Source organism: Pleurodeles waltl, chromosome 4_1 (genome assembly GCF_031143425.1).
Source record: "Pleurodeles waltl isolate 20211129_DDA chromosome 4_1, aPleWal1.hap1.20221129, whole genome shotgun sequence".
NCBI lineage: Eukaryota > Metazoa > Chordata > Amphibia > Caudata > Salamandridae > Pleurodeles > Pleurodeles waltl.
The window spans coordinates 389,873,569-389,897,767 of NC_090442.1; the positions used below are offsets into that span (position 1 = coordinate 389,873,569).

Consider the following 24,199-nt stretch of genomic DNA (forward strand, 5'->3'; position numbering starts at 1 on the left):
ACTTGACATTTAAAACTATTTCCCAAGCCTTAAATACATATGTCACCCCTAGGGTAGGCCCTAGGTAACCCATAGGGCAGGGTACTATGTAAGTAAAAGGCAGGACATGTACTTATAAGTTTGACATGTCCTGGTAGTGAGAATAACCCCAAAGTCATTTGTGACTATTGTGAAGCTTGCTACTCTAATAGGCCAGCATTGGAAATTCCCTAATATACTTTTAAGTGGTGATTTCTGATCTGAGAGGAATTGACTCGTCATGTATGGTATGGTAAGAAATGGTAGTGAGAAATCCTACCTACTGGTGAAGTTGGATTCTACATTACTATTTCAGAAATGCCACTTTTAGAAAGTAGGCATTTCTGTGCACTTACTGCTATATGTGCATTACAACCTATCTCCAATCCACGTCTGTGCTGATTGACAGGTTCCCCTTTTGCATTCAACCCAGACAGTCATAAACACATGACACTCAGCTGCATCTGCATTCATCTGCATACGGATGGGTCTTCCTAGGCGGGAAGGGTGGAGGGGCTCTCACTTACACTTCAAAGGCCAGTGGCCTGCCCTCATACAAAGGACTGATAACCCCTCACAGGGCTTCTGGCAGGAAGGGCTGGGTTGAAAGGGTAACTTGTGCACTTCAAAAACCACTATTTTAAGTTTCCTCTACTTCAAATGCACTTTGGGTATATATACAGGGTATGTGACCCCCCCAATAAATCAGCCACTTCTAGAAGGCCAACTGGACTCTGTTAGAGGGACTGTCTGGCTTCCCAAAGGACTCATTTGGACTGCTCTGCTGGAAGGACTGCAGACCTGCTTGTTGACATGATGCCTCCTGACCCCCGACTCTGCTGGAAGGACTCTGCCTTCCTCCACAAGTGTTCGCCACAGGCTTGAGTTTGCCTCCTGTTTTGAGATATCAGGGCTATCAAAGACTTCACTAGAGAGAAGAAAATCCAGCACGTCAGGAAACCGATGCAACGCCTGCAAAATTAGATGCAACGCCTGCTGGTTCCATGCAGCGCCTGTCTCACGGCTGAAAAATCACTGCATCACTTGCCGAATTGGCACAGTGTTTACTGCCTCTTCTCAACATGTTTTGGATTTTCCATGCATCATCCCTGGGCATCAAAATATCCCTGCATCGCAGTTAGGAACCAAGGTTCTGCTCCCGGAAGCTGACTCATCGCCTTGGAGCCTGGAAAGAAACAATGCATTGCCTTTGCTGCACCAGAAAATTTGATGCATCATTTTAATTTTCGATGCATCTCCTCCTTTGCGGCCCTCTATGTCAATATGTTTGTCACATCTCAGGTACTGTGGGTTAAAATGATACAACCACTGACTCTTGAGGATTGAGACTCATCTGAACCTTTAAAAAGTGATATCTTGGCTTGTGCATATTACATTTTTGTTGTTTTGGTCTTATTTTATTCAGATAAATATCTATTTTTCTAAACTGGTGTGGAGTACTTTTTGTGGTATTTTCACTGTGTTGCTGTACGAGTTATTGCACAAATACTTTACACATTACCTTCTAAGTTAAGCCTGCCTGCTCCGTGCCAAGCTACCCGAGGGTGAGCACAGGATAATTTAGGTTGTGTTGTGACTTACCATGACTAGGATTGTGGTCCCTAATTCGACAGGGTGCATACCTCTGCCAACTAGAAACCCAATTTCTAACACACTTGTACCAAACTCTTTAAAAAAAACTGATGCAGACCTGAAACCTCAAACAAATCTGGAAATATTTCAAACTACCCCTGCCTGACAAAAAGTCCATCCTTGACAAATGTAAATTAGGCTTTAGATTTGGAAGCAGCTCTGGCAAAGCCATGCTTCAAACAGTGGACAATGCTCTACACACTCTAGACAATGATGGGTCATCACTTCTAACTTTTGTAGACCTGTTGGCAGCATTTGACACAGTTCGTTGTGACTCTCTCCTAAAGAGCTTAAAAAACCAGATTGGAAGTTTGAAGAAGCAACTGGAGAGATAGTGCAACTTGCTGCTGCTTTATTATAGTTAGTTGACATACTCCAAAACTATCTGTAGGCTCTCTCTGGAGAATTTTTTACTATCCTTCGAAGGCTGATCACAAATAACCTCTGGAAGGGGAAGGCTCTAAAAGTGGTGTTTAGTAAATATATACAACTGCCTTTTGATGGTGGCCTGATGTTCATTACTTTTCACCACTAATATCAAGCTGATCAATGACTGACTCTATGCTGACAGAGCTGACCTATTGGTTAAGGTGGAAATAGAGGTTGCTGGACTTCTGCGCCTTCTCTCCTATCTATATCCTGTATGTGTCTATGGCCCTAGTGGTAAACATCCCGGGCCTATAATTACAGTAAAGGGAGAGATCAGAGACTGACAGAGACCCCCTGAAGGAGTAGGAATAGCTTGAAGCAAAGATAGTTGCCCGAGAGACTACGATTCCGGCTCGGCCCCGTTTTATCCAGTTCAAATATTTCCACTGAGTTTATTTTACTCCAGAATATTTACGCAAAATAGATAGGAGCTATTCCCTCATCTGTCCCACATGTGACCGATACTAGAACCTTTATACATGTGGTGTGGGACTGTCCGGCTCTTCAAATATATTGGCACAAAATATACAATGCTCTGGCACAGGTAATTGGGGAACAGATCCCATATAGCCTAAGGTGGCACTGCTGGGGATAACTTTAAAGTTTGATGGAGACCGAGCACAGCAAAAATTGGTAACTGGGCTTCATGGTCACCAAAAGAGAAATTGCCCATCCGTGGTGGGCACTGAGAGCCCCAATGTTGAATCACTGGGTCAGAGTTATGGACTTCTGCGCCACCACCGAAGAAATGGTATATAGAGTGAGGGATTGTCTAAAAAAACTGATTGAATGCAGACTGAATGAAGGTATAATTTTGGGTATGCATAACAAAGGTTAATAGTGGGGCTGTGATTTTGGGTAAGATTACATTGTTTGCTTTATGCTGCTTTATGATATTGATACTTTGTTGCTTGTTACTAAAAGCTAATAAAAAGAGTAACTAAAAAAAAACACATGGGAACCAATGGCACAATTCTCAAGTCAGTTTCATTCCACCTTGTAAATTGCTCACAACAATTACCCAATTTCTCTTGTGCCTCTCTTTTCTCAAGCAAGGAGTACCCTAAGGCTCTATCTTCTCTATGACTCTTCAATGCAAGGTGCTCCTCTGCTCCCTTCTAGGAAAATACAGATGACATCCACCTTTATCTGAGAATCTCATTTTGTTAAGAAATAGGGCCTGATTTAGATCTTTGCGAAGGGGAATACTCAGTCACAAACGTGACTGATATCCCGTCTGCCTTATTATGATCCCATTACATCCAATGGGGATCGTAATACAGAGGACGGGATATCCGTCACGTTCATGATGGAATATTACATCCGCCAAGATCTAAATCAGGCCCATATTGTTTATGTCCAAAACTGTGGACTATCTGCAGTCAAGGGTGTCATTATACAATCTAAAGCCCAAATATTTAACTCATCCTAGCCTCCCCTCCCAACTGTAGCTTTCCTGTTCAACCATGGCTAGAAACCATACCACTACAGTACAGGACTGAAAGACCATCATTGTTGATCATGCCAAAACTTTGACCTTTATCGAACTTACACACAAAAAGACCTTAGCCAAAAGTGCACATGATTAATTAAAACTAGTCAGACGAATCAAGCCACCCAGACCCATCGATAACTTTGCTCTCTTGACTATGGCAACTCCTTACTATTCTGCAAGCCAAAATTAATTTGGTTTCCCCAAAAGCTACATTAAATGATGCTGTTAGTTTACCCTGAGGTTTCAGAACACTGGACCAGACCACACCTCCACAATTGTAATCTTTACAAATTGGTTTCCGCTGGAGACCAGAAGTGTGTTTGGCACTGCATGTGCATGTATCGTCCACTATTCTACATGGAGAAAAATCCACCTACCTATCAAATACATTTCACTTATCTGGAAACTCAAGCTGTGAGGGGAATTCCAGTTTCTTCTTACTTAAACACTACTTTTCAAAAAGCCAAAAACGTTCAATAAATTGTTCTATGGGAATGCCACAAAAATCTGGAAGACCATTTCTCCAAATATAGGATCAACCACTTGTTTGAACTTTTTAAACAGAAATTTGAAGCCCTGCTTTTTTCTTTTTAATCACATTTCTTTATTTTGTTTTTGCGGGTGTTGTACAGAAAAAGACAATCGGACTACAGGTCCTGGTACCGCCCTAATCAGAAGCAGAGGACTAGTATAGCCTACGAAAAAAACAATTTGCAACGACTTAGAGCGCCCCATCTGGAGACTCTGGGCTAAACCAAAGATATTTGTAACTGTGTCCATAAGACCCCCTGAGATGGGCTCTTTCAGACGGCTAAAGCTGTCTGTAGCAAAATCAAAGAAGCAATGTAGCATGAGGCTGTAGGAAACCACATCCTTTTAATACTAACTTGGATAAACACCAGAATCGGTCAAGGCAAGGGCTTCTTGCATGAATAGCATTTGTTTTATATAACAGTTCAGCATCCCGAAATAGGTAATTAATGTAGACAAAAAGGTATGGACTTTAACAAGAGTAAAAGGCTGGTGAAAATGACCTGTGAAAATGGGCATAAGCGTGTGCGTGCTCCAACGGACCTCCTCACAGCACCTATCATCTCACTGGACACCAGATCACCACCTTCTATACCGTGCAAGCTGCAGCACTTTATTTTGGACGTTCTACAAGGGAAGGGGTGTTGTATATGCCACAGGAAAATATCAAGAACAGTGTTATAGGCACCTTCATAGAAAGCGCTAACACGATGTGCTGAGCTTCTAGGCTTTCCTATCATGCCCATCTAAAGAAAGGAATACGTTTCTGACACCTGGGCGCTGATGGAGTGCTTTCACACAGTACGCAGCATCACTATGACAACTGAGCACGTGGTTCAAGACTCGTCCATGCTTTAAGACTCCTACTGTCTACAACAAAGGGAGAAGTATGTACTATTTGTAGTGCAATAGGGAGACGCTCGCTGCGCGCTTCACCAAGGAGAACACAGACACTGTTGTTTACTGTTCACAGGATCTGCAAAAGCTCCCTCTCGACTGTCACCACTTTTATTTAACCTCCCCGGCAGACCGGAACCAGTTCCCGTCTTCCGAGGCATATCAGGACGGTCTTGTTATGTATTACATAAAATGTAGATTAGTGTTTAGAGAGAATGTTATGACTGAATGGAATGTGGGGGAGTTAGTACACAGCTGGAGTTGAAAGGAAACAGAGGTGTTGGCTTTATGAAGAAGACTTCAAATAAAGAAATTTGGAAACAGCTTCAAGTGTCTTGGATTACACTGCAAGAATTTTGGCGACGAGGGTGGGATTTATGTATTTTAGGTACAGCTTTTTTCTTTAATAAAAATGTATGCGAGTAATCCTTAAGAGTGCCAATTTCCCCGTAAAACACTTCTGGGAACCTGTTTTTTAGTTTAACACCACTCCCTTCATTGTCACACACAACTTTTACTTGTTCTACACCATTAGGATCTAAGACAATAAATAATGCTTCCTGATCCAACCATTCTAGCACTGCCGGTCCTTCTTCAGCTATATACAATTTGCCTAAAGTTTGTCTGCCTTTGAATTAAAAAACTACCTTCCTGAAGGCAAATATGGGTACAGATTCTCCTGTGAAACTCTGGAGTAACATCTGAAGGACACAAGGCTGATCCCAGGACATTAATACATTTTTCTTCCCCAACTTCCTATTGATTATTGTGAATGGAGAACCAGAATCAGCAACAGTCAAAATGTCCACTCCTCCCAAATTTTACAAACTGGTTTGTTTCTCGATTGCACATTCAGGTGTTTGATACAAAAGTCTTCCTCCAGTTTTAACCTTTTAATTTCCTCACTTTCAATAGAACTAAAGGTGCTATTAATACCCAAAACACATTCCTGATTCATTGTTGATTATGGATACCTTCCTACCTCTTCTACAAACTTTAACAAAATGCCCCTTAACTCCACAAACTGCACAAATTTGTTTACGAGCAGGGCACTTTTTGTTACATGCTAGATGCTCCTTACTCCCACACCTATAACATTGCTTATCTGTCTTGCCTTTTTCTGTTTGTTGCTTTTCATGTTTTTATGTGTCTTTACTTTTCTTATACCTTACTTCACTAACGATGTCATTCTGTGATTCTTTTTTTTGTTTTCAATTATAACAACCCTGGCACACTTATTCGATATTTCAACCTTCTTGACTAAAGCAATAACTTCTTCTAGTTGAGACTCACCATGAACCCATAACCTTTCTTGGATATGGTTATTATTTATATGCATTATAATCTGGTCTTGTATCAATTAATCATGTAACAAACCAAATCTACAGGTTACTGCTAATTTTTTAAGATCAGAAACATATTCTTCTATCGATTCTGTTTTTCCTTGTTTCCTATTAAAGAAATTAAATCTATCAATGGCAATACAAACAGACGTGGAAAAATATCTGTCTAAGTCTTCCAACACATGTAAAAAAAACATTTGAGTCACCATCCTGTTGAACTTTCCTCTCCATAGAATTATACACCTTAAGACCCTGTGGTCCAAGACAATGTAACAGAATTTTTGTTTTCCTAACTTGAGTTAATTTTTCATCTTCTATAGTCTCCAAGTAGTTTAGAAAGTATTCTTTCCATTCATGCCATTTAATTTGTGGTTGTCCTGCAGAGCTCAAAAATGGTTGTGGTGGCGTGAGGGTAAATGTCTGTGCAGTACACATTTTAATAAGAAATTAATCCTCTATGCTCTTCCTTTAAGTTCCAAATCGTACAAACCCCAATATGGCCGACTAGTACAGCCAAATTCCAAAAGTAGGATACAGCACTAGTGGCTCAGATAGAAGTATACACGAGATTATCGTAAATTCACAAGTGCAGTAGATCCAAGGAACACTGTAAGGCACTTGTGTGTGAGCAGTCACTCGCGATCATGCAGGTAAGCTAAGCCTTTGCTCCATTCGTGATAGTTTGACGCGCTATCGCACACGAGCCAATAATCCCAAACTTGGCTCAACGTTCTGTTCTCACTCGCACGAGCGTCGCTCAAATGAAAACTTTAAATGCCAAGTCGTCAGTTGAGCGATGGTTTGAAGTTGATGCATCTGAATGGATTTCCCCATTGGTGGCAGTACGTAAGGCTAATGGGAAAATCCGTCTGTGCATTGATTAGAGAGAATTCAATGGCAACATTGTGGTGGAGAAATTTCCTTTACCGAAAATAAATGAAACGCTTGCCATGACAAAGGACATGAAGTGGTTTATGTCCATAGACTTATCGTCTGCATATCACCAAATTAAGCTACATGAAGATAGTAAAAACGTAACTGCATTTATGACTTCTCAAGGGTGTTATTGCTATGTCCTTATGCCTTTTGGGCTTGCCTCTGCTGCAGCGGTTTTCCAGAAATTGATGTATAAGCTATTCAAGAACACAGAGGGAGTGATTTTCTTTCAGGATGACATTTTGATTATGGAAAGAATAAGGAACAACATGATACCAAAGTAGATGAGGTTTTAAGTGTTTTGAGAGATACGGGGTTAACAGCTGAGTTTTCAAAATGCAAATTTGGTGTTCAACAATTGAATTACTTAGGGCATGAAATTACAACAGGAGGCATTAAACCAAAACAAGAATTGTTAACTGCTATTAAAGATGCACTAGCACGTAGTAATAAGGATGAGTTGAGATCATTCCTTGGCCTAGCGGAATTGTATGCTAAATTTGTCAGGAATTTCTCAGAAAAAACATTTAATATGAGGCAATTATTGAAGGAAAAATGTAAATTTGTTGGGTCAGATACTCTTCAAAGGGATTTTGAAGGGATTAAGCAGGAGGTTTGTTTGGGAAAAACATTATCTGGCTTTGATCCTAAACTAATTTCTATACTGACTACTGATGCAAGTAATAAGGGTATTGGTGCAGTGTTGAGTCAAATAAAATGTTAAGAATGAAGAAGTCACCATAGCTTTTGCCTCTAGGGCATTATCACCTACAGAAGAATGATATTCAGTCATAGAGAAAGAAGCTCTAGCGGTAGTGTGGGGTTTAGAACACTTTAGGAACTTTTTATGGGGTTTCAATGTTGAAGTAAGGTGTGATCATAAACCCTTATTAAAAGGTGCTATCTACTGAGGGTCTTCTGAAAGCTACCTCAAGGATAGCTAAAATGTATATAAGGCTTCCGGATTTCAGATATAAATTAGTATACTTACCAGGTGTTAAAAACTAAATTGCAGATTGGTTTAGTAGATTGCTGTTACCACTTGAGGAAAATGTGGAAGACATTGAGGAGGTAAATGTGGCAAGGACAGGGAGTACAGAGTGGAGCGCCATTAGTAGCAAGGATTGGGATGAAGCTAATTCATGTGATCAACTTTTGTTTACTTTAAGGAAGTATATTCAGGATGGTTGGCCAGAGAAAAAGAAAGTTGCTGCAGAATTAAGGAATTTATTTGAATTACGAAATTAATTTTCAGTAATTCAAGACAACGTGGTAAGGGGAGACAGGATTCTACCACCAAAAACGTTGAGGGATACCATTATCAAAATAAGCCCGGAAGGACATTTGAGTATTGTTAAGACTAAACAGAAGATCAAGGAGAACTTCTGGTGGCCAGGTATGGATATAGAAATTGAGAGAGTTATTAGGGATTGTGATTTATGTTTAAATGCAGATAAATCACTTGTTCCTTCGAAGCCAATGTTACAACCAGTTCCATGTCCTAAGGTGGAGAGGGAAGTTATCAGCATAGATATTATGGGCCCAATTGTTGAGGAAAATGAAGCGTGGTACATAATAGTGGCTATAGATTATTTTTCAAAATGGCCAGAAGTTCAATTTGTCAATAAGGCCAATTCAGGGAGTGTCTTGTTGTTTTTGGATGAACTTTTCAAGAGGGAGGGACTACCTAAAAAAATGATTACAGACAATGGTGTCCAATTCAAAAGGAATGGCATTGAACACAAACTGGTGTCTGTTTATCATCCAAGTGGGAATGGAGAAGTAGACAGATTTAATTGTGTTATTAAAGACTCTTTACAATTAGCCAAATATAAAAATGTGAATTGGAAATCCAGTATAAAAAAATGATTTGGATGTATAGGACTACTATGACTGGATACAGTCCATTTACCATAATGAGGGGAAGAATACCATTTATGAAGGACAATCAAGGTTGGTTAAATAATTCTAGACTGAAGAAATGGTCTCCCTCTGAAGTGAGAAGGGAGATTCAAAAGCTCAAGAGAAAAACAAAAGTTATGCGGACTATAAGAAGGGAGCTAAGGAAATTAGTTTGAAGAAAGGTGAAATAGTTTGTGTCAAATTACCAAGTAAAGTTAAGAAAGGAGAAAGTAAATATTCTGAACCAAGAACAGTTGTTGAGGTTTACAAGAATTCTGCCAAACTGAGTGATGGTCGGGTTTGGCACATGAGTCGTTTTGCAAAATGCAAAATGGAATCAACAGTTCTGGGTAAGGATTCAACAAAATATTATTATTGGTTAGACGCTGCACAAGGCGTTGATGATCACGCCACAATCAGAATGGAAATTAGGAATGAAGTTGAAGAAGGAAGTTCCACATGTGAGGATGCTGATGCTAAAAAAGGAATGTATTGGACATGATATGAGGAATAAAACCTATAAAAGTAAATAAGGTAGAATTATCAAACGAACATTATACTTACAAGATTATAATGTGAAGTAGGCTGTTCCTAAAGTTATGTATTTTTTATATCTTGCTTTTGTTATTTATTTCTGTCCATTATGTAAGGGGGAAGATATGTTATGTATTACATGAAATGTAGATTAGTGTTTAGATGAGAAAGAATGTAGTGAGGTAGGAGAGAATGTGTGAGGTAAGAGAGAATGTTATGACTGAACGGAATGTGGGGGAGTTAGTACAGAGCTGGAGTTGAAAGGAAACAGAGGTGTTGGCTTTTATGAAGAAGACTTCAAATAAAGGAATTTGGAAACAGCTTCAAGTGTCTTGGATTACACTACAGGGCCACTAGACCATCAAACAACATTACAAAGTGGAGACCTGATCCTTGTGCCATCAGTGGGTTGCAAGAATGAATGAAGGTGCACACTGTCGCCCATTAAAGGCTTGCAGTAGCCATTTAATAAGAGAGGGAAAAAAAGACTAGCTCTACCTTGGGTTTTTGTTCAGGTTTGCCCAAATACGTAGCGTCCCATTTTCGTCTTTGATGATCTGCTGCATATTTCCAGTCTCAATATCTGCCAGAGCTGAGGCATGCTGCAAAAAAGATATAGCGCTTAGAGTTAGACACAAAATGCATCTGTTTTTATATAATAAAAGAGTGTGAAAAAGGAATGAGTTGTTCACATTTGTTAATGGAACAATTTCTATATATCTAAACTAAAATCCGATGACCAATAGTTATCTGTATACTTTTTCTACAAATTATTCGTAGCTCTTTGACTGATTAAAATTATGAACCATTACTGAGAGACCATTAAATGGGTATAACGTGCACAGACTGGTTTACAACCAGTTTGCCTTTTTATTACTCCTTGCACACTGTTTAGCACACACAATTACCACCAGTTACAAGATGGCAGTAATTGCATGTGCACAAATGGGAGCAACTGGAGCTTGTATTCAACTATTACAGGGAGTTAGTGGTAAAATGAGCTAAAATGTTATCTGCACCTATTTTTTGCACTTTCTCTGGATCAAAATGACCCAGTCAGTTAGATCGCCTTTCTGACTGTCTTGATGCAACAGTGCACTGAGTTCCAAAAGCCACAATATTTTATGCTGCTATATATAAATGATATTTTTCGTTTTAAAATTGCTGAAGATGGGTATCCAAACCAAATGGAACCTGCAACATATAGTAGAATACATATAGGGCCTCATTAGGAGTTTGGCGGGTGGCTCCTGCTATCAGGCCGCCTGTGCGGCCTGAACCCCGCTGGCCCTATTAGGAGTTCACCGCAGGGCCTTAACATTGCAGTCAGCTCCTAATAGAGCCGGCTCCAATGTGGCGGTGAGGTGGGTGCAGCAGCACCCGTTCCGCATTCCTGCATTACTGCCTGCCGGGCAGTGGAATGTGTGACGGGGCTATGCATTGGGTGCCGCTGCACTGCCCAGGCCAAGTGCAGGGGCCTCCAGGGCCTCTCCCACACCACCCCCCCCCCAGACCCCCATTCCACTAGCCTTTCCATGGGGGTGTAAACCGCCATGGCAGGCTGGCAGATGGGGACTCGTAATCCCCAGAGCAGCGCTGCCCTGGTGGATTACAATTGCCAGAACTGTCAGGTTGCAGGCTGGTGGCAGCCTAGCAGTGTCCGCGGTTGGACCGTGGCGGCTCTGCCACAGTCATATTGTTGCAGTCGGACCACCACTTTGGCGGCGGTCTGACCATGACCCTGGGGGTCTGGTGACCGCCAGGGTCATAATATAATATATATCAGTAGAGGTTTCCAACAAACAGCTGTGTACCACTCAAATAAAGTAATGTCCATTTATATGCCATGATTGTCAAAGGCAATTTCATTGAGTTCGTAAAGGCCTAGTCGATGACGTTTCGACCCTCTAGTCAATATGGGATCTCATCAGGACAAACAATTGTTAAAGGGACACCTAGAAAAGAAAACAACCCGTAAAAAAATGCAGAATTAATCAAAAACAAGAACAATATTACAAAGAGGAGATAAGGTGTGCCCACCTTCTAATTAAAAAGAAAAAGCCATCACAAAGTGGCCACACCAAAGTGCAATAAGCTAGATTCTCCTTACAAGGGGAAACTTTGCACTGTTTCTGACAACAACAAAAAATATATTCATATTATGTATATGAGATCAATTTCTAGTCCCAACTACACACAAATCACCAAGATCGAAAAGTAGGGAATGTAGCTTACCCTCTTTGTAAAAATTAATCAGAACCGGCAGTCAGTTGTCATGAGAAGGGATTAATTAATTTGTTAGGACTCCAATGTACACTCTACCTAGATAGCATGAAAACGGGATGTTGACAAATGAATTACAGGTGGTCAATGTAGAAAAACAAAAGAAGGGAAGATGACCAACCTCACAAAACCTCCAGAGTGTGCACTTTAAGCTTGCCGGTTGAAAGTCAAAATTCACATATCCCTGCTCCCAAAAGTATATAATAAATGCAGAATGGCTGGATCTGTGCAGCACACATTTTTTTTCCAAACTTCGCTACATACACGAAGAAAAGGAACGGTCAATCGCGGGATACACATGACGCGGTGCCGTGTTTGAACTCACGGCTCTGAAGAGGATGGCCGCCACCATTCCGGATGTTATAAAAAATCTAATTGCAACGGGCATCCAAAGTAAGACTTGGGGCTTTGACGTCACCTGTGAAGCTCTAATGGGGTCAAAGAGACGGGGGGGCTGAAACGCGCATCTAAAAATGAGAAAAATATAGTGAATACATCAGCCACCAATATATAGCAACCTGGACCAAAAAAAATCAAAAACAAAATAAATCAATAGAAGAATTAGTCAAAATACAACACTCTGTTGTTAAAAACGCCCCACAGGCAAATAGAAAATAAGGATGCCTTTGCAGCATTGTGATACTGAAAAAGGGGGGCGAAGGAGTGAGGGGGTGGAACAAGAAGGGGAATAAAAAAAATCGCAAGGGAGACCAAAGGCATCAACAATTATAATTATATACATTAATGTCCTCTTCAAAGCTGTCCATCTCCTAACCAGATCTTAGTCAAACTGAAAGAAATATATCAATCACTGGCATACCTAATCCGCCAGCTCAGCTATAAAGCCATGCCACTCTTCCATTGTGTTCAGCCCATGATTAATAGAATCACACAGTTCAATCCATTTTATTTCACTTTTTTAAAGAATGACAATAGGATTTCCACCTCTTACTGGTACTGTCACGCTGTTGATCACTTTGCCACTTCAAATGATTTACTGAATGATTATTTTCTTGGAATTGTGATACCAGTAGTGTGGCAATCACAGAGCACCTAATTCGACTATGGTACTGACAAATCTGAGCCTTGACAGGTTGTGATGTCTGTCCTATGTAGATTGATAAACAGGGACACCATATGGCATACACCACCTTTTTAGAGTTACAATTCGATTTTTTTTTTTTTAATGAACCCTGTTCAAAACTCTTGGTGTCAAAAGTAAAAGGACAGGCAGCACATTAACCACAGCGATGGGAAGCCCCAAGCTGCATCTAAGGTTGGAACCATCTCTTTTGCGCCATATTCTTATTAGTAGAATGAAAAAGACGCTCCCTAATGTTCTTCTCTTTCTTAAAGGCAAACATAGGTGGTGCCAGTGAATCGTCTATACTCTGTAGAGTGTACCAACTTCTGGTAACCCGCTTCCGGATCTTATTAGTTTGAGGACAAAACGTAGTCCTCCATACCAGCTTGTCTAATGGTCTTTTCGTTTTTGAATGTAACAACTCTTCTCTAGGGCAATACCACGCTGATTTTATAGTTTTCTAAGGGTAGTTCCTGCAGAGAATTCTATCTTGCAGTCTGTATGCCTCTTCAAAATAATCTTCTTTCAGTGAACAGTTTCTGCGCAAATGCAGAAAGTGACCAAATGGAAGGCCATACCTAAGGGGCCTTGGATAATAGCTCTTATAGGAAAGCGAGGTATTTCTGTCTGTGGGTTTCAGATACAAACCAGTGTATAGTTTGCCATCCCTAGGTGTAATCATGAGGTCTAAAAAAGGAACTTTTAAATTACTGATGGAAAATTAAAATCAAAGACGTTCTTAAACTTGGTGTAAATAATAAATGAAGTCCTATTGTTCTTGTTGGGGACCTGACCAAATGAAAAACAAATGTCAATATATCGTTTCCAATACTTTGGGCCTCATTACGACCCTGGCGGTCTAGTGACCGCCAGGGTGCGGTGGCCGTCTGACCGCCAAATTACAACTGCAGCAGTAGCACCGCGGTGCAAGCAGCACTGCCCTGTGGATTACGACCCCCTTCTTCACCAGCGGAGACGCCAGAGCAGGGGGGCCCCCTGTCCAGCCCCATTGCAATGTTCACTGTGTGTTTTGGAGCAGCACTACAGCATTGCAGCCGGCTCTATTGCGAGCCAGAGACAATGAGGTAGGCCGTTTCCTGCTGGGCCAGCAGGCGGAAGCGGAGTTTCTGCCCACTGCCCTAGCGAGAAACTCATAATGGCCTTGGCTGGGAGGCCACCACTATGGCGGCAGCCTCCCCGTCAGAACTTCGGCAGATGGGCTTTTCTGTCCGCCGAAGTCGTAATGAGGGCTTTTATGTTATCCCAATATCTATTAGTAGGGGACAGTACATATCGGTGTTCAAAATCGTCAAAATAAATATTTGACAGATTTGGGGCAAAAATAGCTCCCTTAGATCTGCTGGAACATTGTTGGAAATATTGATTATTATACTTAAAACAATTCTTCTGCAATGCTACTTGCAACATAGAGATGATCAAGAATGTAGGAACTTGTACTGGTTGTGGGCATTGATTCAGAAGATTTTCAATAATCAAGATGCTATCTTCCTTAGAGATGTTGGTAGACAAGGAGGCAATATCTAAAGTAACTAACCAGTCAATATTGTTGTCAAAAGACATTACTTCAATCAATTTCACCATATCGGGGCTGTCCCTCACATAGTTTTTTTTGTTGGGGAGCATACCCTTCAATAAGGAAGTTGATGTATTCACCTAATGGGTCTAGGATTGACCCACATCCAGATAAGATGGGTCTACCTGGAGGATTCTGATTGTCCTTATGAATTTTCAGCAAGGTATAGAGAACTGGGGTTCTGGGATTATCCTTTTTAAGGTACAGGAACTCCTTTTCAGAAATATATCCCTGCTCCCTACCTTCAGAAGTCAATTGAAACATTTCTGTCCTAATGCTATCCACAGGGTTAGCAGAGAGTTTGATATAATGTTTAACATCAAAATTTGTCTACACACGTCAGTGTTTTCAGTCTCAAAATCTTGGAGGACAATGCCCCTGCCCTTATCGGCTGGTTTTCTGACCAGTGACTCATCCCCTTTTTAGTTTATTCAAGGCCTGTCTTTCTTCAAGTGAGATATTGTAATTAACAAATTCTTTAGACTTCTTGAAATTATCGAGACCTTAAAACCATTTTTTGTTAAATTGGGCACCTCTGGGGACATTACGGAGTTGAAGAGCAAAAAGTGGATCGAGGTCTAAGGCGGGTTGCAGAGTTCAGGACTGGATGAGACTTCTTTGCAAAAAATACTTTGAGCCTTATCTTGTGAAAGAATTTCAACATTTCTGTTTTCAATCGAAAAAAGTCAGTTCTCTCAGTAATGACAAAGGATTATCCTTTGCTGAATAGACTGGTTTCTGCTGAAGACAGTGTGTGCCTTGACAAATTGAACATTGGTATAGGTGAGACCCCTCTATTAGAATTAGTGAATGTAATCAGGGCTCCTGATGCCCCTGTCTGTAAAACTTTCTCCTCGTCTGATGCTATCCTGGGGGCTGTTGCCTTGGCATCCCCCTTGTTCTGCCCCTGTGTCCATGGGCCAAAAAAAGGCTGGCGTGGACGTGTTGAGATATGGCTGTGTCCCTCTCCCGGATCAGAATCGTCTGAACCTGCAGATGATTCAGAAAAGGTAACAGATTGATTCTTTCTATATCTCCCCAGAGAGTACTGTCTATCTTGAGTAGGGAAGGTGGAGGAATAGTCTTCTCTTAAGTATGGGAAGGCTTTTTCTTTCAAATAGTTTTTGATGTCTTTTGTGACCTTATCTGCGTTCTTCTTTCCCTCAAAACTACTGTATACATCTATTGTTTTCTTCAAATTTTCTCATAGTTTTTTAGCCTCAACTAGAGCATCCTCTTATAGAAGTTCCTTTTTCAAAGCCTCTATTTATTTGAGTTCTTCAATAGAGTGTTCCAAAGCTGTTTCCCCCCCTAAATACCATTCAGTGTCGGGAACAGGTAACTGAAATCTTATTAAATTTGCCCTTGAACTTCTTATCATCGCTGAAGATACCAAAGACATTTCTAACTATCAGTCCTTGGGGGATGAAACCTGCTTTTAAATATTCAGTCAACATGCTGGCATATAATTGCATTCTGACATGTTTCTTCTTTGCTTTTTCGAGTTTCTATATTAGTATTTGACTAGAGCTGGCCTGTCTACGAAACAAGAGCAGGCGTTGGAGAAATTGCACTGATAAAGAGCTTAGGGCCATATGTACTAAAGCATTTTCCCATAGACACAGAATGGGTAAAATCCTTTGATACATCTGGCCCTTTATGTGCAAAATAACTTTGTGCTCACAAATCCTGTGATTCACAAAATCACAAGGTTTGCAACCATAACGTGCTTTTATAGTGTGCAAAACATCTTTCACGATTTGGAAAAGCCTTTCCAAATCACAAAACAGAGTTTTGTGGCTCATTCTGAATCACAGGTAGGAAGAGGTGCAGGGAAGTGGGTGTTCTTTCCTATTTGTGATTCACAATCAGATTTGAATCAATAGTTTGTGGCCACAACTGTGGTCTGAAACTGTTGAACAATTACCAACACTTCAGATGAGGAGGTAATTGATTCTCCAAAGGAAGCTGTCCGGATGGACACCTTCCTCCTTGGGAATTGTGTCTAGCAGCCTCGGGGTGTAGGTACTGGTCGCAGAGTGACTGGACATTTCGCAAAACAACTTAATAGTACAAAAGTCAGATTGCAACAAGTCAGTGTGCAATTTGCACCCACTATTTGTAATCTGCTTCTCCTTTCATCAGGTCCCACATCTCTTAAATTAGGAATGGTCAAAATATGTTAAAGTGTAAGGTGGTGGGAGAGCACAGCTTGGACGGCGTGGTGTATTGCAGCTTGATTCTGCTGCTCCCGTTGATTGACAAAGTCGCCCGATGTGTTCTGCAGATCTTCCTGCTTGACGGGACAGGCAGATCCTAAGATCGGGGATTTGGGTTCACAAAAGCAACCCGTTTGCATGCTGTTTCATGGGCACTTACTGATCATTTTATGAACTTTTATTCGCAAATACAAGGTGGATGAATGCGGAGTCTAAAATGGCTGGCGTTTTCAGATTCGATCAGACAGCCCATTTGGATGCGTCTGGGAAATAATCACCAAGTAAGCCTCCAAAGATAAACTTTTTGATTCTCACCTAAGCCAGCTATCTTTACCCTTCTTGGAGTCCTTTTTTTCTCTCATCTTCTTTGCATGAGCACGAGTGCAGGCTTTCTCTCGATGGGGATAAATATTGGTAAATGTTGAAAGGCAATTGGTGGTATTGCCTTTTCCTACACCACCGGCGATAAGGAAGCATGCCAGCAAACAACAGAACTTTGATATATATATAGATAGATAGATAGATAGATAGATAGATAGATAGATAGATAGATAGATAGATATAGATATATATTATTTTTCCAGGGACGTTATAGTTAGGCTCACATTTTACACTACAAAAGCATAGAAATTCACCAGTTATAGGTAGAGTTACCTCAAGTAACTATAAATCGTGCCCCCGTGGTGTATGGCGGTTTGATTCTGCTGCTCCTGTGGACTGACAAAGTTGCCCGATGCGGTCTCTAGCTCTCCCTGCGTGAAGGGACAGGCAGATCCTGAGATCAGAGATCTGCGGTCACAAGAAGAACCTGTTTGGGCGCTGTTTCATGGGCGCTTACTGATTATTTTATGAACTTTTATTTGCAAATATGAGGTGGATGAATGCCGAGTTTAAAATGGCCGCTGTTTTCAGATGCGATAAGGCAGCCCATTGGGACACGTCTGGGAAATAATCAACAAGTAAGCCTCCAAAGATAAACTTTTTTGATTCCTACGTAAGTCAGCTATCTTCACCCTTCTTGGAATCGTTTTTTTTCTCTCCTCCTTTTTGTAGGAGCATGTCTGACGGTGTTGCATAAAGATTACAAGAGTTGCTGACCATAAGATTGTGGCGGGCCATGAGGCTTTGAATTCACTGTTGTTAAATGCTCTGATTCCATCTCAATTGGCCCCATGAACTACCTTTGCTATGTATCAGGTGTATTATTGTTGATGTTTTTTCTTTCCTTTATTGTTTCTATAAAAAACTCAATAAAATTCTTTGAATTCAAAAAAGTGTAAGGTGGTCACCAGCACAACATCAAGTGCATGGGCTAAAGAGAATTTATAACGTGTAACTCATTATGAAAACGCAGTGCGCTTATTTTAGTCAAAGGTAGGTAAACTGAAAGAGGTCATGCTGTGTTTCCTTTACTACTGCTCCCATTGTAAGGAATCATTTGACTTATTGTATATGCACTTAACCAAAATGATGCATGCTCAGTGCTTAATTTGAACTGATGGCCGCAGGTAGGGATTACTGGCAGTCATTTTTGGGGGGTCCGCACTTATTTTTCCTTATCGGACTTCAATAAAGAGCAAGAAAGGGCAAAAAAGAAAAAGAGGAAAAACAAGGAAGAGGAAAATGGGAAAGAAAGCAGGGCTGAAATAAGAACCTTAACTCTGATATGAAGGATGTTTGTTTGTGGATAAAAGAGGTCTGAGGTGGGATTAAGGCTGTGCTGCCTTGCTATTCAGCACCCCTGGCATTTGATAGTGCCGGCTCCGACTACAGCCACTAATTCCTTTACCAACTGAGAACGGCATGGTTGTTGTACTATGTGCGAGATTTCTTTACACTATAAAAATTAATAAATCATGTTTTAATCCAGAAATCATGCGCATCCTGTTTAGATTTATTTGCTCTGTGAAGAAAGCTGGCGATTTATATAATGGACCAGGAGGTACACTATGCAAAGAGTCCAGGCAATCCCCAGAGGTATCACACATGCACAAATGACATCCAAGATGCTCTCTTTTTGGGTAGTGTGGTCGTGCAGTTAGGCATTTCAGAGGGTAGTGCTAAGCATGTAAGGCACACACTCATGCAGTAAGTGAGACACACACTCAATAAAGAAATCCAATACCAATTTACAAAAATAATGTTCTTTTATATAAACTTTGATACAAGATCACCGGAATCAGAGATACACTTTTTGAGATATAGATTTTTAGAGTTTTTAGAAGTTGACACAGTTGAATTTTTTGAGCGTGGTAATGTTATACTATGGGAAAAAACATGTACTGCATTCGGACGTTTCACAGCGACTTATGGGACTGTTCGATGAGACTGAAGGTGAGTGGAGGATAAGGATCAAAGCCACAACTATAGGTCACCACAGGATTCTCTGGGGCGTCCGGGTGCAGAGGTGTGTTATGGCATTAGTTGTCCCATTTAATTCAATGGGGATTGGTCTGGTCACAAAGTTGTTGCAAGGATGGACTGGAAGATCAGCCCAGGGGAACCTCGACCCTTGAGGCACCGAGACACCGTCGGTCCACTCCTCCCCAACCTGTAGGGCGCGGGTGTAGTGGTGTCTTCTGGCATCAGGTCTGGTGCTGGAGTTCCAGGCGGTTGCAAAAACAGTTTGCAGGCATGGACTGGGGGCTCAGTCTGACCAAAGCCAACAAGTGAGCTCAGGTCTCACAAAGCTGGGAGACATGGGGACACCCTTGGTTCTCTTCTCTGGGGCAGATAGGTGCAGCGGTGTACTGAAGTGTTGGGTTTCTGTCTCCTGGTCACTCGCGGTTGCAGAGGGGTTTGCAGAAACTGGCTGCAGACACTATCTTGAAGTCCACAGAGGGCAAACTCAGGGTGGGCTTTGTCTCTGAAGAGCTGGGTAACCACGCTGACACCATTGGCTCACTTCAGCTCGGGCTAGGTAGCTCAAGTGCAGTGGTAATGGCTGGCGTCCAGTTTTTGGAGGTTCTGGTCCTCACAGTTCTTTCTTGGGTGCCTGCTGGTGCAGGGGAGCAGCTCCTCTAGTCCAAGGGAGTTCTTCCTGGTGATTTGCCAAGCACTGGCAGCTCTCCCAGTTTCTTGGAGGCTGCAACAGCAGGATAGGTCAGTTGCTCCTCGAGGGTCAAAAGCAGCAGGCAGGCCAGCAGGGTTAGCGCCAGGACAGTCGTGCTCCTCTGTTCTCCGGTTTAGCAGGCTTCTTGTCCACTCCTCCTTTTTAGTTTAGGGAAGATCTGAGGGTTTGGTTTCAGGGGGTCCCCTAAATACTCAACTTAGGGGGAGTTAAGGTGAGTGAAGGGCAGTAGCCAATGGGCTACGTACCCCTGCAGTCACTACACTCCTTAGATTACCACTTCCTGTGGGGAGTGGGATCACCCTGTCCAGGGTTCTGAAATTAAACCACACACAAGATGGTGGAATTTCCTTAGTCATGGCCACTTCAGACTGGTCACCCTAGGGGTGTTCCGAGTCTGGAAGTGTAACATCCCTACTGCATAGCTAATTTTTTCGCCTGTCCAGGTGCCAGATGGGCCCTGGGGCAAGGGTGTTGGCATCTTCCTTTGAGGAAGGCCAGATCTGTATACTAAAGGCAGTGGGCTTCTTTAAAACCCCTGACCTGGAATGCAGAACACCCTGTGGGGACGGGTGTTCCACACCTCAGCCTGGACAGGCTTTATTTCTGACCTCCAGAAAGTAAACGCTCTTACCCTGCAGGGTGATTATATTCTCGTCTGTTGGTGGCAGACTGGCCAGAACTGGTCAATGAGCTCACCAGCGGTTGGTAGGTTTTTCAGGGGGCACCCCTAAGGTGCCCTCTGGGTGCATGTATTAATACATTCATCACTGGAATCAGTGAGGGTCTATTAATACAAGATGTTTGATTCCAAACATCCCTTTCTTAAGTGAAGCCATCATGTAGCTGGGGAACTCGTATTGACCAGTGTCCAGCACATGTACTTAAAGTGGCTTCACTGTTCACTTGTTATGTCTAAGAATATACAAAGACATAGCAGGAGCTTATCTGCTCTTGCAGAGATGGCCACACATCTAATATGATGCATCCTGCCTTAGGGCTGTAAGGCCTGCTGTCGGGGGTCTCTTACAAATATCACACGCAGTGTTTAGGGGACGTTGTGTTTTCACGTTTAGGGAGCGCCTTGTCACTCACCTGCAATGGCAATCTGACATGAGGTTGGTGCTTGGTCCTTTAGAGTGGCACAAGTTGTGCTGCAGCTCTTACGGGCCCTCTTCAATACCCATACCAGCGATACCATTTACTAGGGACTTGCAGAGGTGCTAAAGGTCCTGGACACTTGAGGATCAAGTGACTAGGTGTCTTGTTTTGGGGAAGATACACAAGTACTGGGGACCTAGTTAGCAGGAACCCAGTGCATTTCAGTCAAAGTTGCATCAAAAAACAGGCAAAAATTGGGGGGTAATGCAACCAGAACCCAGCTTCCGACACTCTGCGCCTAAAACCGCCATTAGTGTGGGAACTGAAAAGAGCTCAGTGGAACAGATAAATAGGGGCGGTAAAGGAACTCGCCTAGCTTTTGGGCCATAAGCAGTAAGGAAAATGTCTGAAGATAATTAGGTAATTGCATCTGAATGTGAAGGATCTTCCTTACGCAATTCTTCAATAAATTATTTCAAAACTTACCTGAAAGGGTGTTTGTTTCCATTCAGGCCCTCATTCTTAATTTTGGCTTGAGCGAAAAGGGGCGTCCCTCCCTCCCTCAAATTGGAATTACGAATTACGATATTACCCACCCTCTGGGTTTTCCCAGTTCACATTTTACCAGGTAAAAACCTAGCAAATGGGAAATGTGAATAACAAAGGGCCTATGGGAAAACTTGAGGAAATAATGTGCCAACTCCGACTTTCACTATAACTTACCACTCAAGAGATGAAAAACCCCGAATGGGTGACTCGGGAAATACTGAACACTATGTAATCCGTATTTCCCCGGGTCGGTCATTATCCCGCTCATTACTGAAACACTCCAAACGAGCCCCTTAACGTGAAATGCAGTGACTAGCAGTGACACTCTCTTACTTCACATGACACTACTGAATTAGGTCCCGTGTTACACTTAACAACACTTTTCTAAGCTACTAGAAAAAAAATCTACTTAAAAGGAATATAAAAGTCGTACACATTAGCCTTTTTACGGACATCACGTGACATGCATTAAAAAAACAATTTGGGTTTTCATCTTCCTGTATTGTTTCCATAAATGTTTTTGCTTGGAGAAATGGTCTGAAATACAAATTAAAGAAGAACTGCTGACCTATGATCGTATACACGGCAAAATATTTTTGGGATCTATATAATCCAATATTAAACCAATAACAACTTAATCAACTGTCTAACTCCAGGGTTTGGTTAATGAAAGTAAAGCACAAAGGAGTATCGCTCTAAGATCTGACAAGGGTAATAGAATTGTAAAGCCAGAAGTAAGCGTTTATATGACTTTATGTCCTTCGTTTTCACAAATAACTTAAAACCCCATTGTCATGCACAGCTTTAATGCTTTCTTGATAGTTTAGGACTTTATAAATCTCACATAAACTAAGTTACATGACGATTCTTCAAGCATTCTGGGGTATCAGGTAATTGTAGGTAGACTGGTGCTTGCACCCGGCCCTCATGAGTGAAATGAATGGCCCAGTAGGGCCTGTGAACATGTTCGGGAAGGGAGGAGAAGAAAGATAATGCTTCTAAAGATTTTTTTCAGGGTATCCTAGTTGGAGATTGGATGAAAAAAATAAAGGTGTACCTCACTAACATAAAAGAAAAGAAGGATCTGTAAAGTTGGCGACGATTGTGACAACGGGCAGCATGGACCCATGAAAGGACAACACGGTGAAATATATGCTTGCCAAGAACAAACACCCAACAAAATAATTAAACAAACCAACAAAGTTTATTGCCTCTACAACACATTACAAAAACTACAGTGTGATGGATGGAATGCTTGAATTAATCTCAGTCACTGACAATCACTCAGGCCGCATTCTAACCCATTGTTCTTTTGCCCACCATGCCACCTCAGTTTAAACTCAGCCATAGGCAAATCAGTCTTGCCCCTGCTCTTCATGGGAACAGTCCAGCCCAAACTGCCAGGCCAGGTCCTGCCTGAACTGGAACACAAGAAATCTAGGACTGGTTTTGCTCTAGTTCGGGCCCTGCAGCCAGGTACACTTGGACCTGGCCTGGTCATGAGGAGCTTGGTAAAGAGAGCTTATGTCCAGCCTTCTGCCGGTTTAAATGTCAGCCCCAGTGCGGCTTTATCTTTGAGAAAAGGGTCCAGAAAATATAGTGCCTCTAGGACATAAACATTTACTCAACTACATTAAATGGGATATATAATAGTGTCTGAGAGTGGCAATGCAAGGCCGTGCAGAGATTCATCATCATAAAGGATCTATGAACCACAGGTGGCAAAGGGTGGTAGGGTCCTGCAAAGAGAACACCTCACACAATATACAATCGGCAAGGAAAGAACCAAACATTACAGAAACAAACATGATTTATTACCATGATTTAGGGCCAGATGTGGCAAACTGTTTGCGAGTCGAGTCGCAAACGTGTGTTTGCTATGCAGAAATGCATTTTGCAAGTCGGAACCGACTCACAAAATGCATTTCCGACTCGCAAATAGGAAGGGGTGTTCCCTTCCTATTTGCGAGTCGCAGTGGTATGCAATTCCATTTGCGACCGCGTACGCGGACACAAATGGAGTCGCAGTTACCATCCATTTGAAGTGGATGGTAACCCACTCGCAAACTGGAAGGGGTCCCCATGGGACCCCTTCCCCTTTGTGAGTGGACCCAAAAATATTTTTTCAGAGCAGGCAGTGGTCCAAGGGACCACTACCTGCCCTGAAAAAATCCGAAACTAAAGGTTTCGTTTGTTTTTTCTAAGTGCAGCTCGTTTTCCTTTAAGGAAAACGGGCTACACTTTGAAAAAAAAACTGCTTTATTTAAAAGCAGTCACGGACATGGAGGTCTGCTGTTCCCAGCAGGCCTCCATCCCCGTGAGTGCCCAGAGTCGCTATGGGGTCGCAAATTGCGACCCACCTCATTAATATTAATGAGGTGGGTCTTTGCGACCCCATAGCGACTCGCAGAAGATGTCTGAGACACCTTTCTGCATACGGTTTTGCGACTCGGAAATTGCGAGTCGCTCGGAGTCACAATTTCCGAGTCGCAAAACCTAGTTTTGCTACATCTGGCCCTTATTGCCCCTGCGATGGCTTACCGTGCAACTATACACATGAG

General features: G+C 41.9%; 1 protein-coding gene across 2 annotated transcripts in view; it reads right to left on the bottom strand.

The window, feature by feature from the left end:
• Positions 1 to 24,199, bottom strand: part of DNAI7 (dynein axonemal intermediate chain 7) — a 342,681-nt gene that overhangs the window by 227,317 nt on the left and 91,165 nt on the right. For both annotated transcript variants that reach the window (XM_069228584.1, XM_069228583.1), the window contains one exon: positions 10,237 to 10,340. In XM_069228584.1, the coding sequence (XP_069084685.1) occupies positions 10,237 to 10,340 (104 nt within the window). The remainder of the gene's footprint in view (positions 1 to 10,236; positions 10,341 to 24,199) is intronic.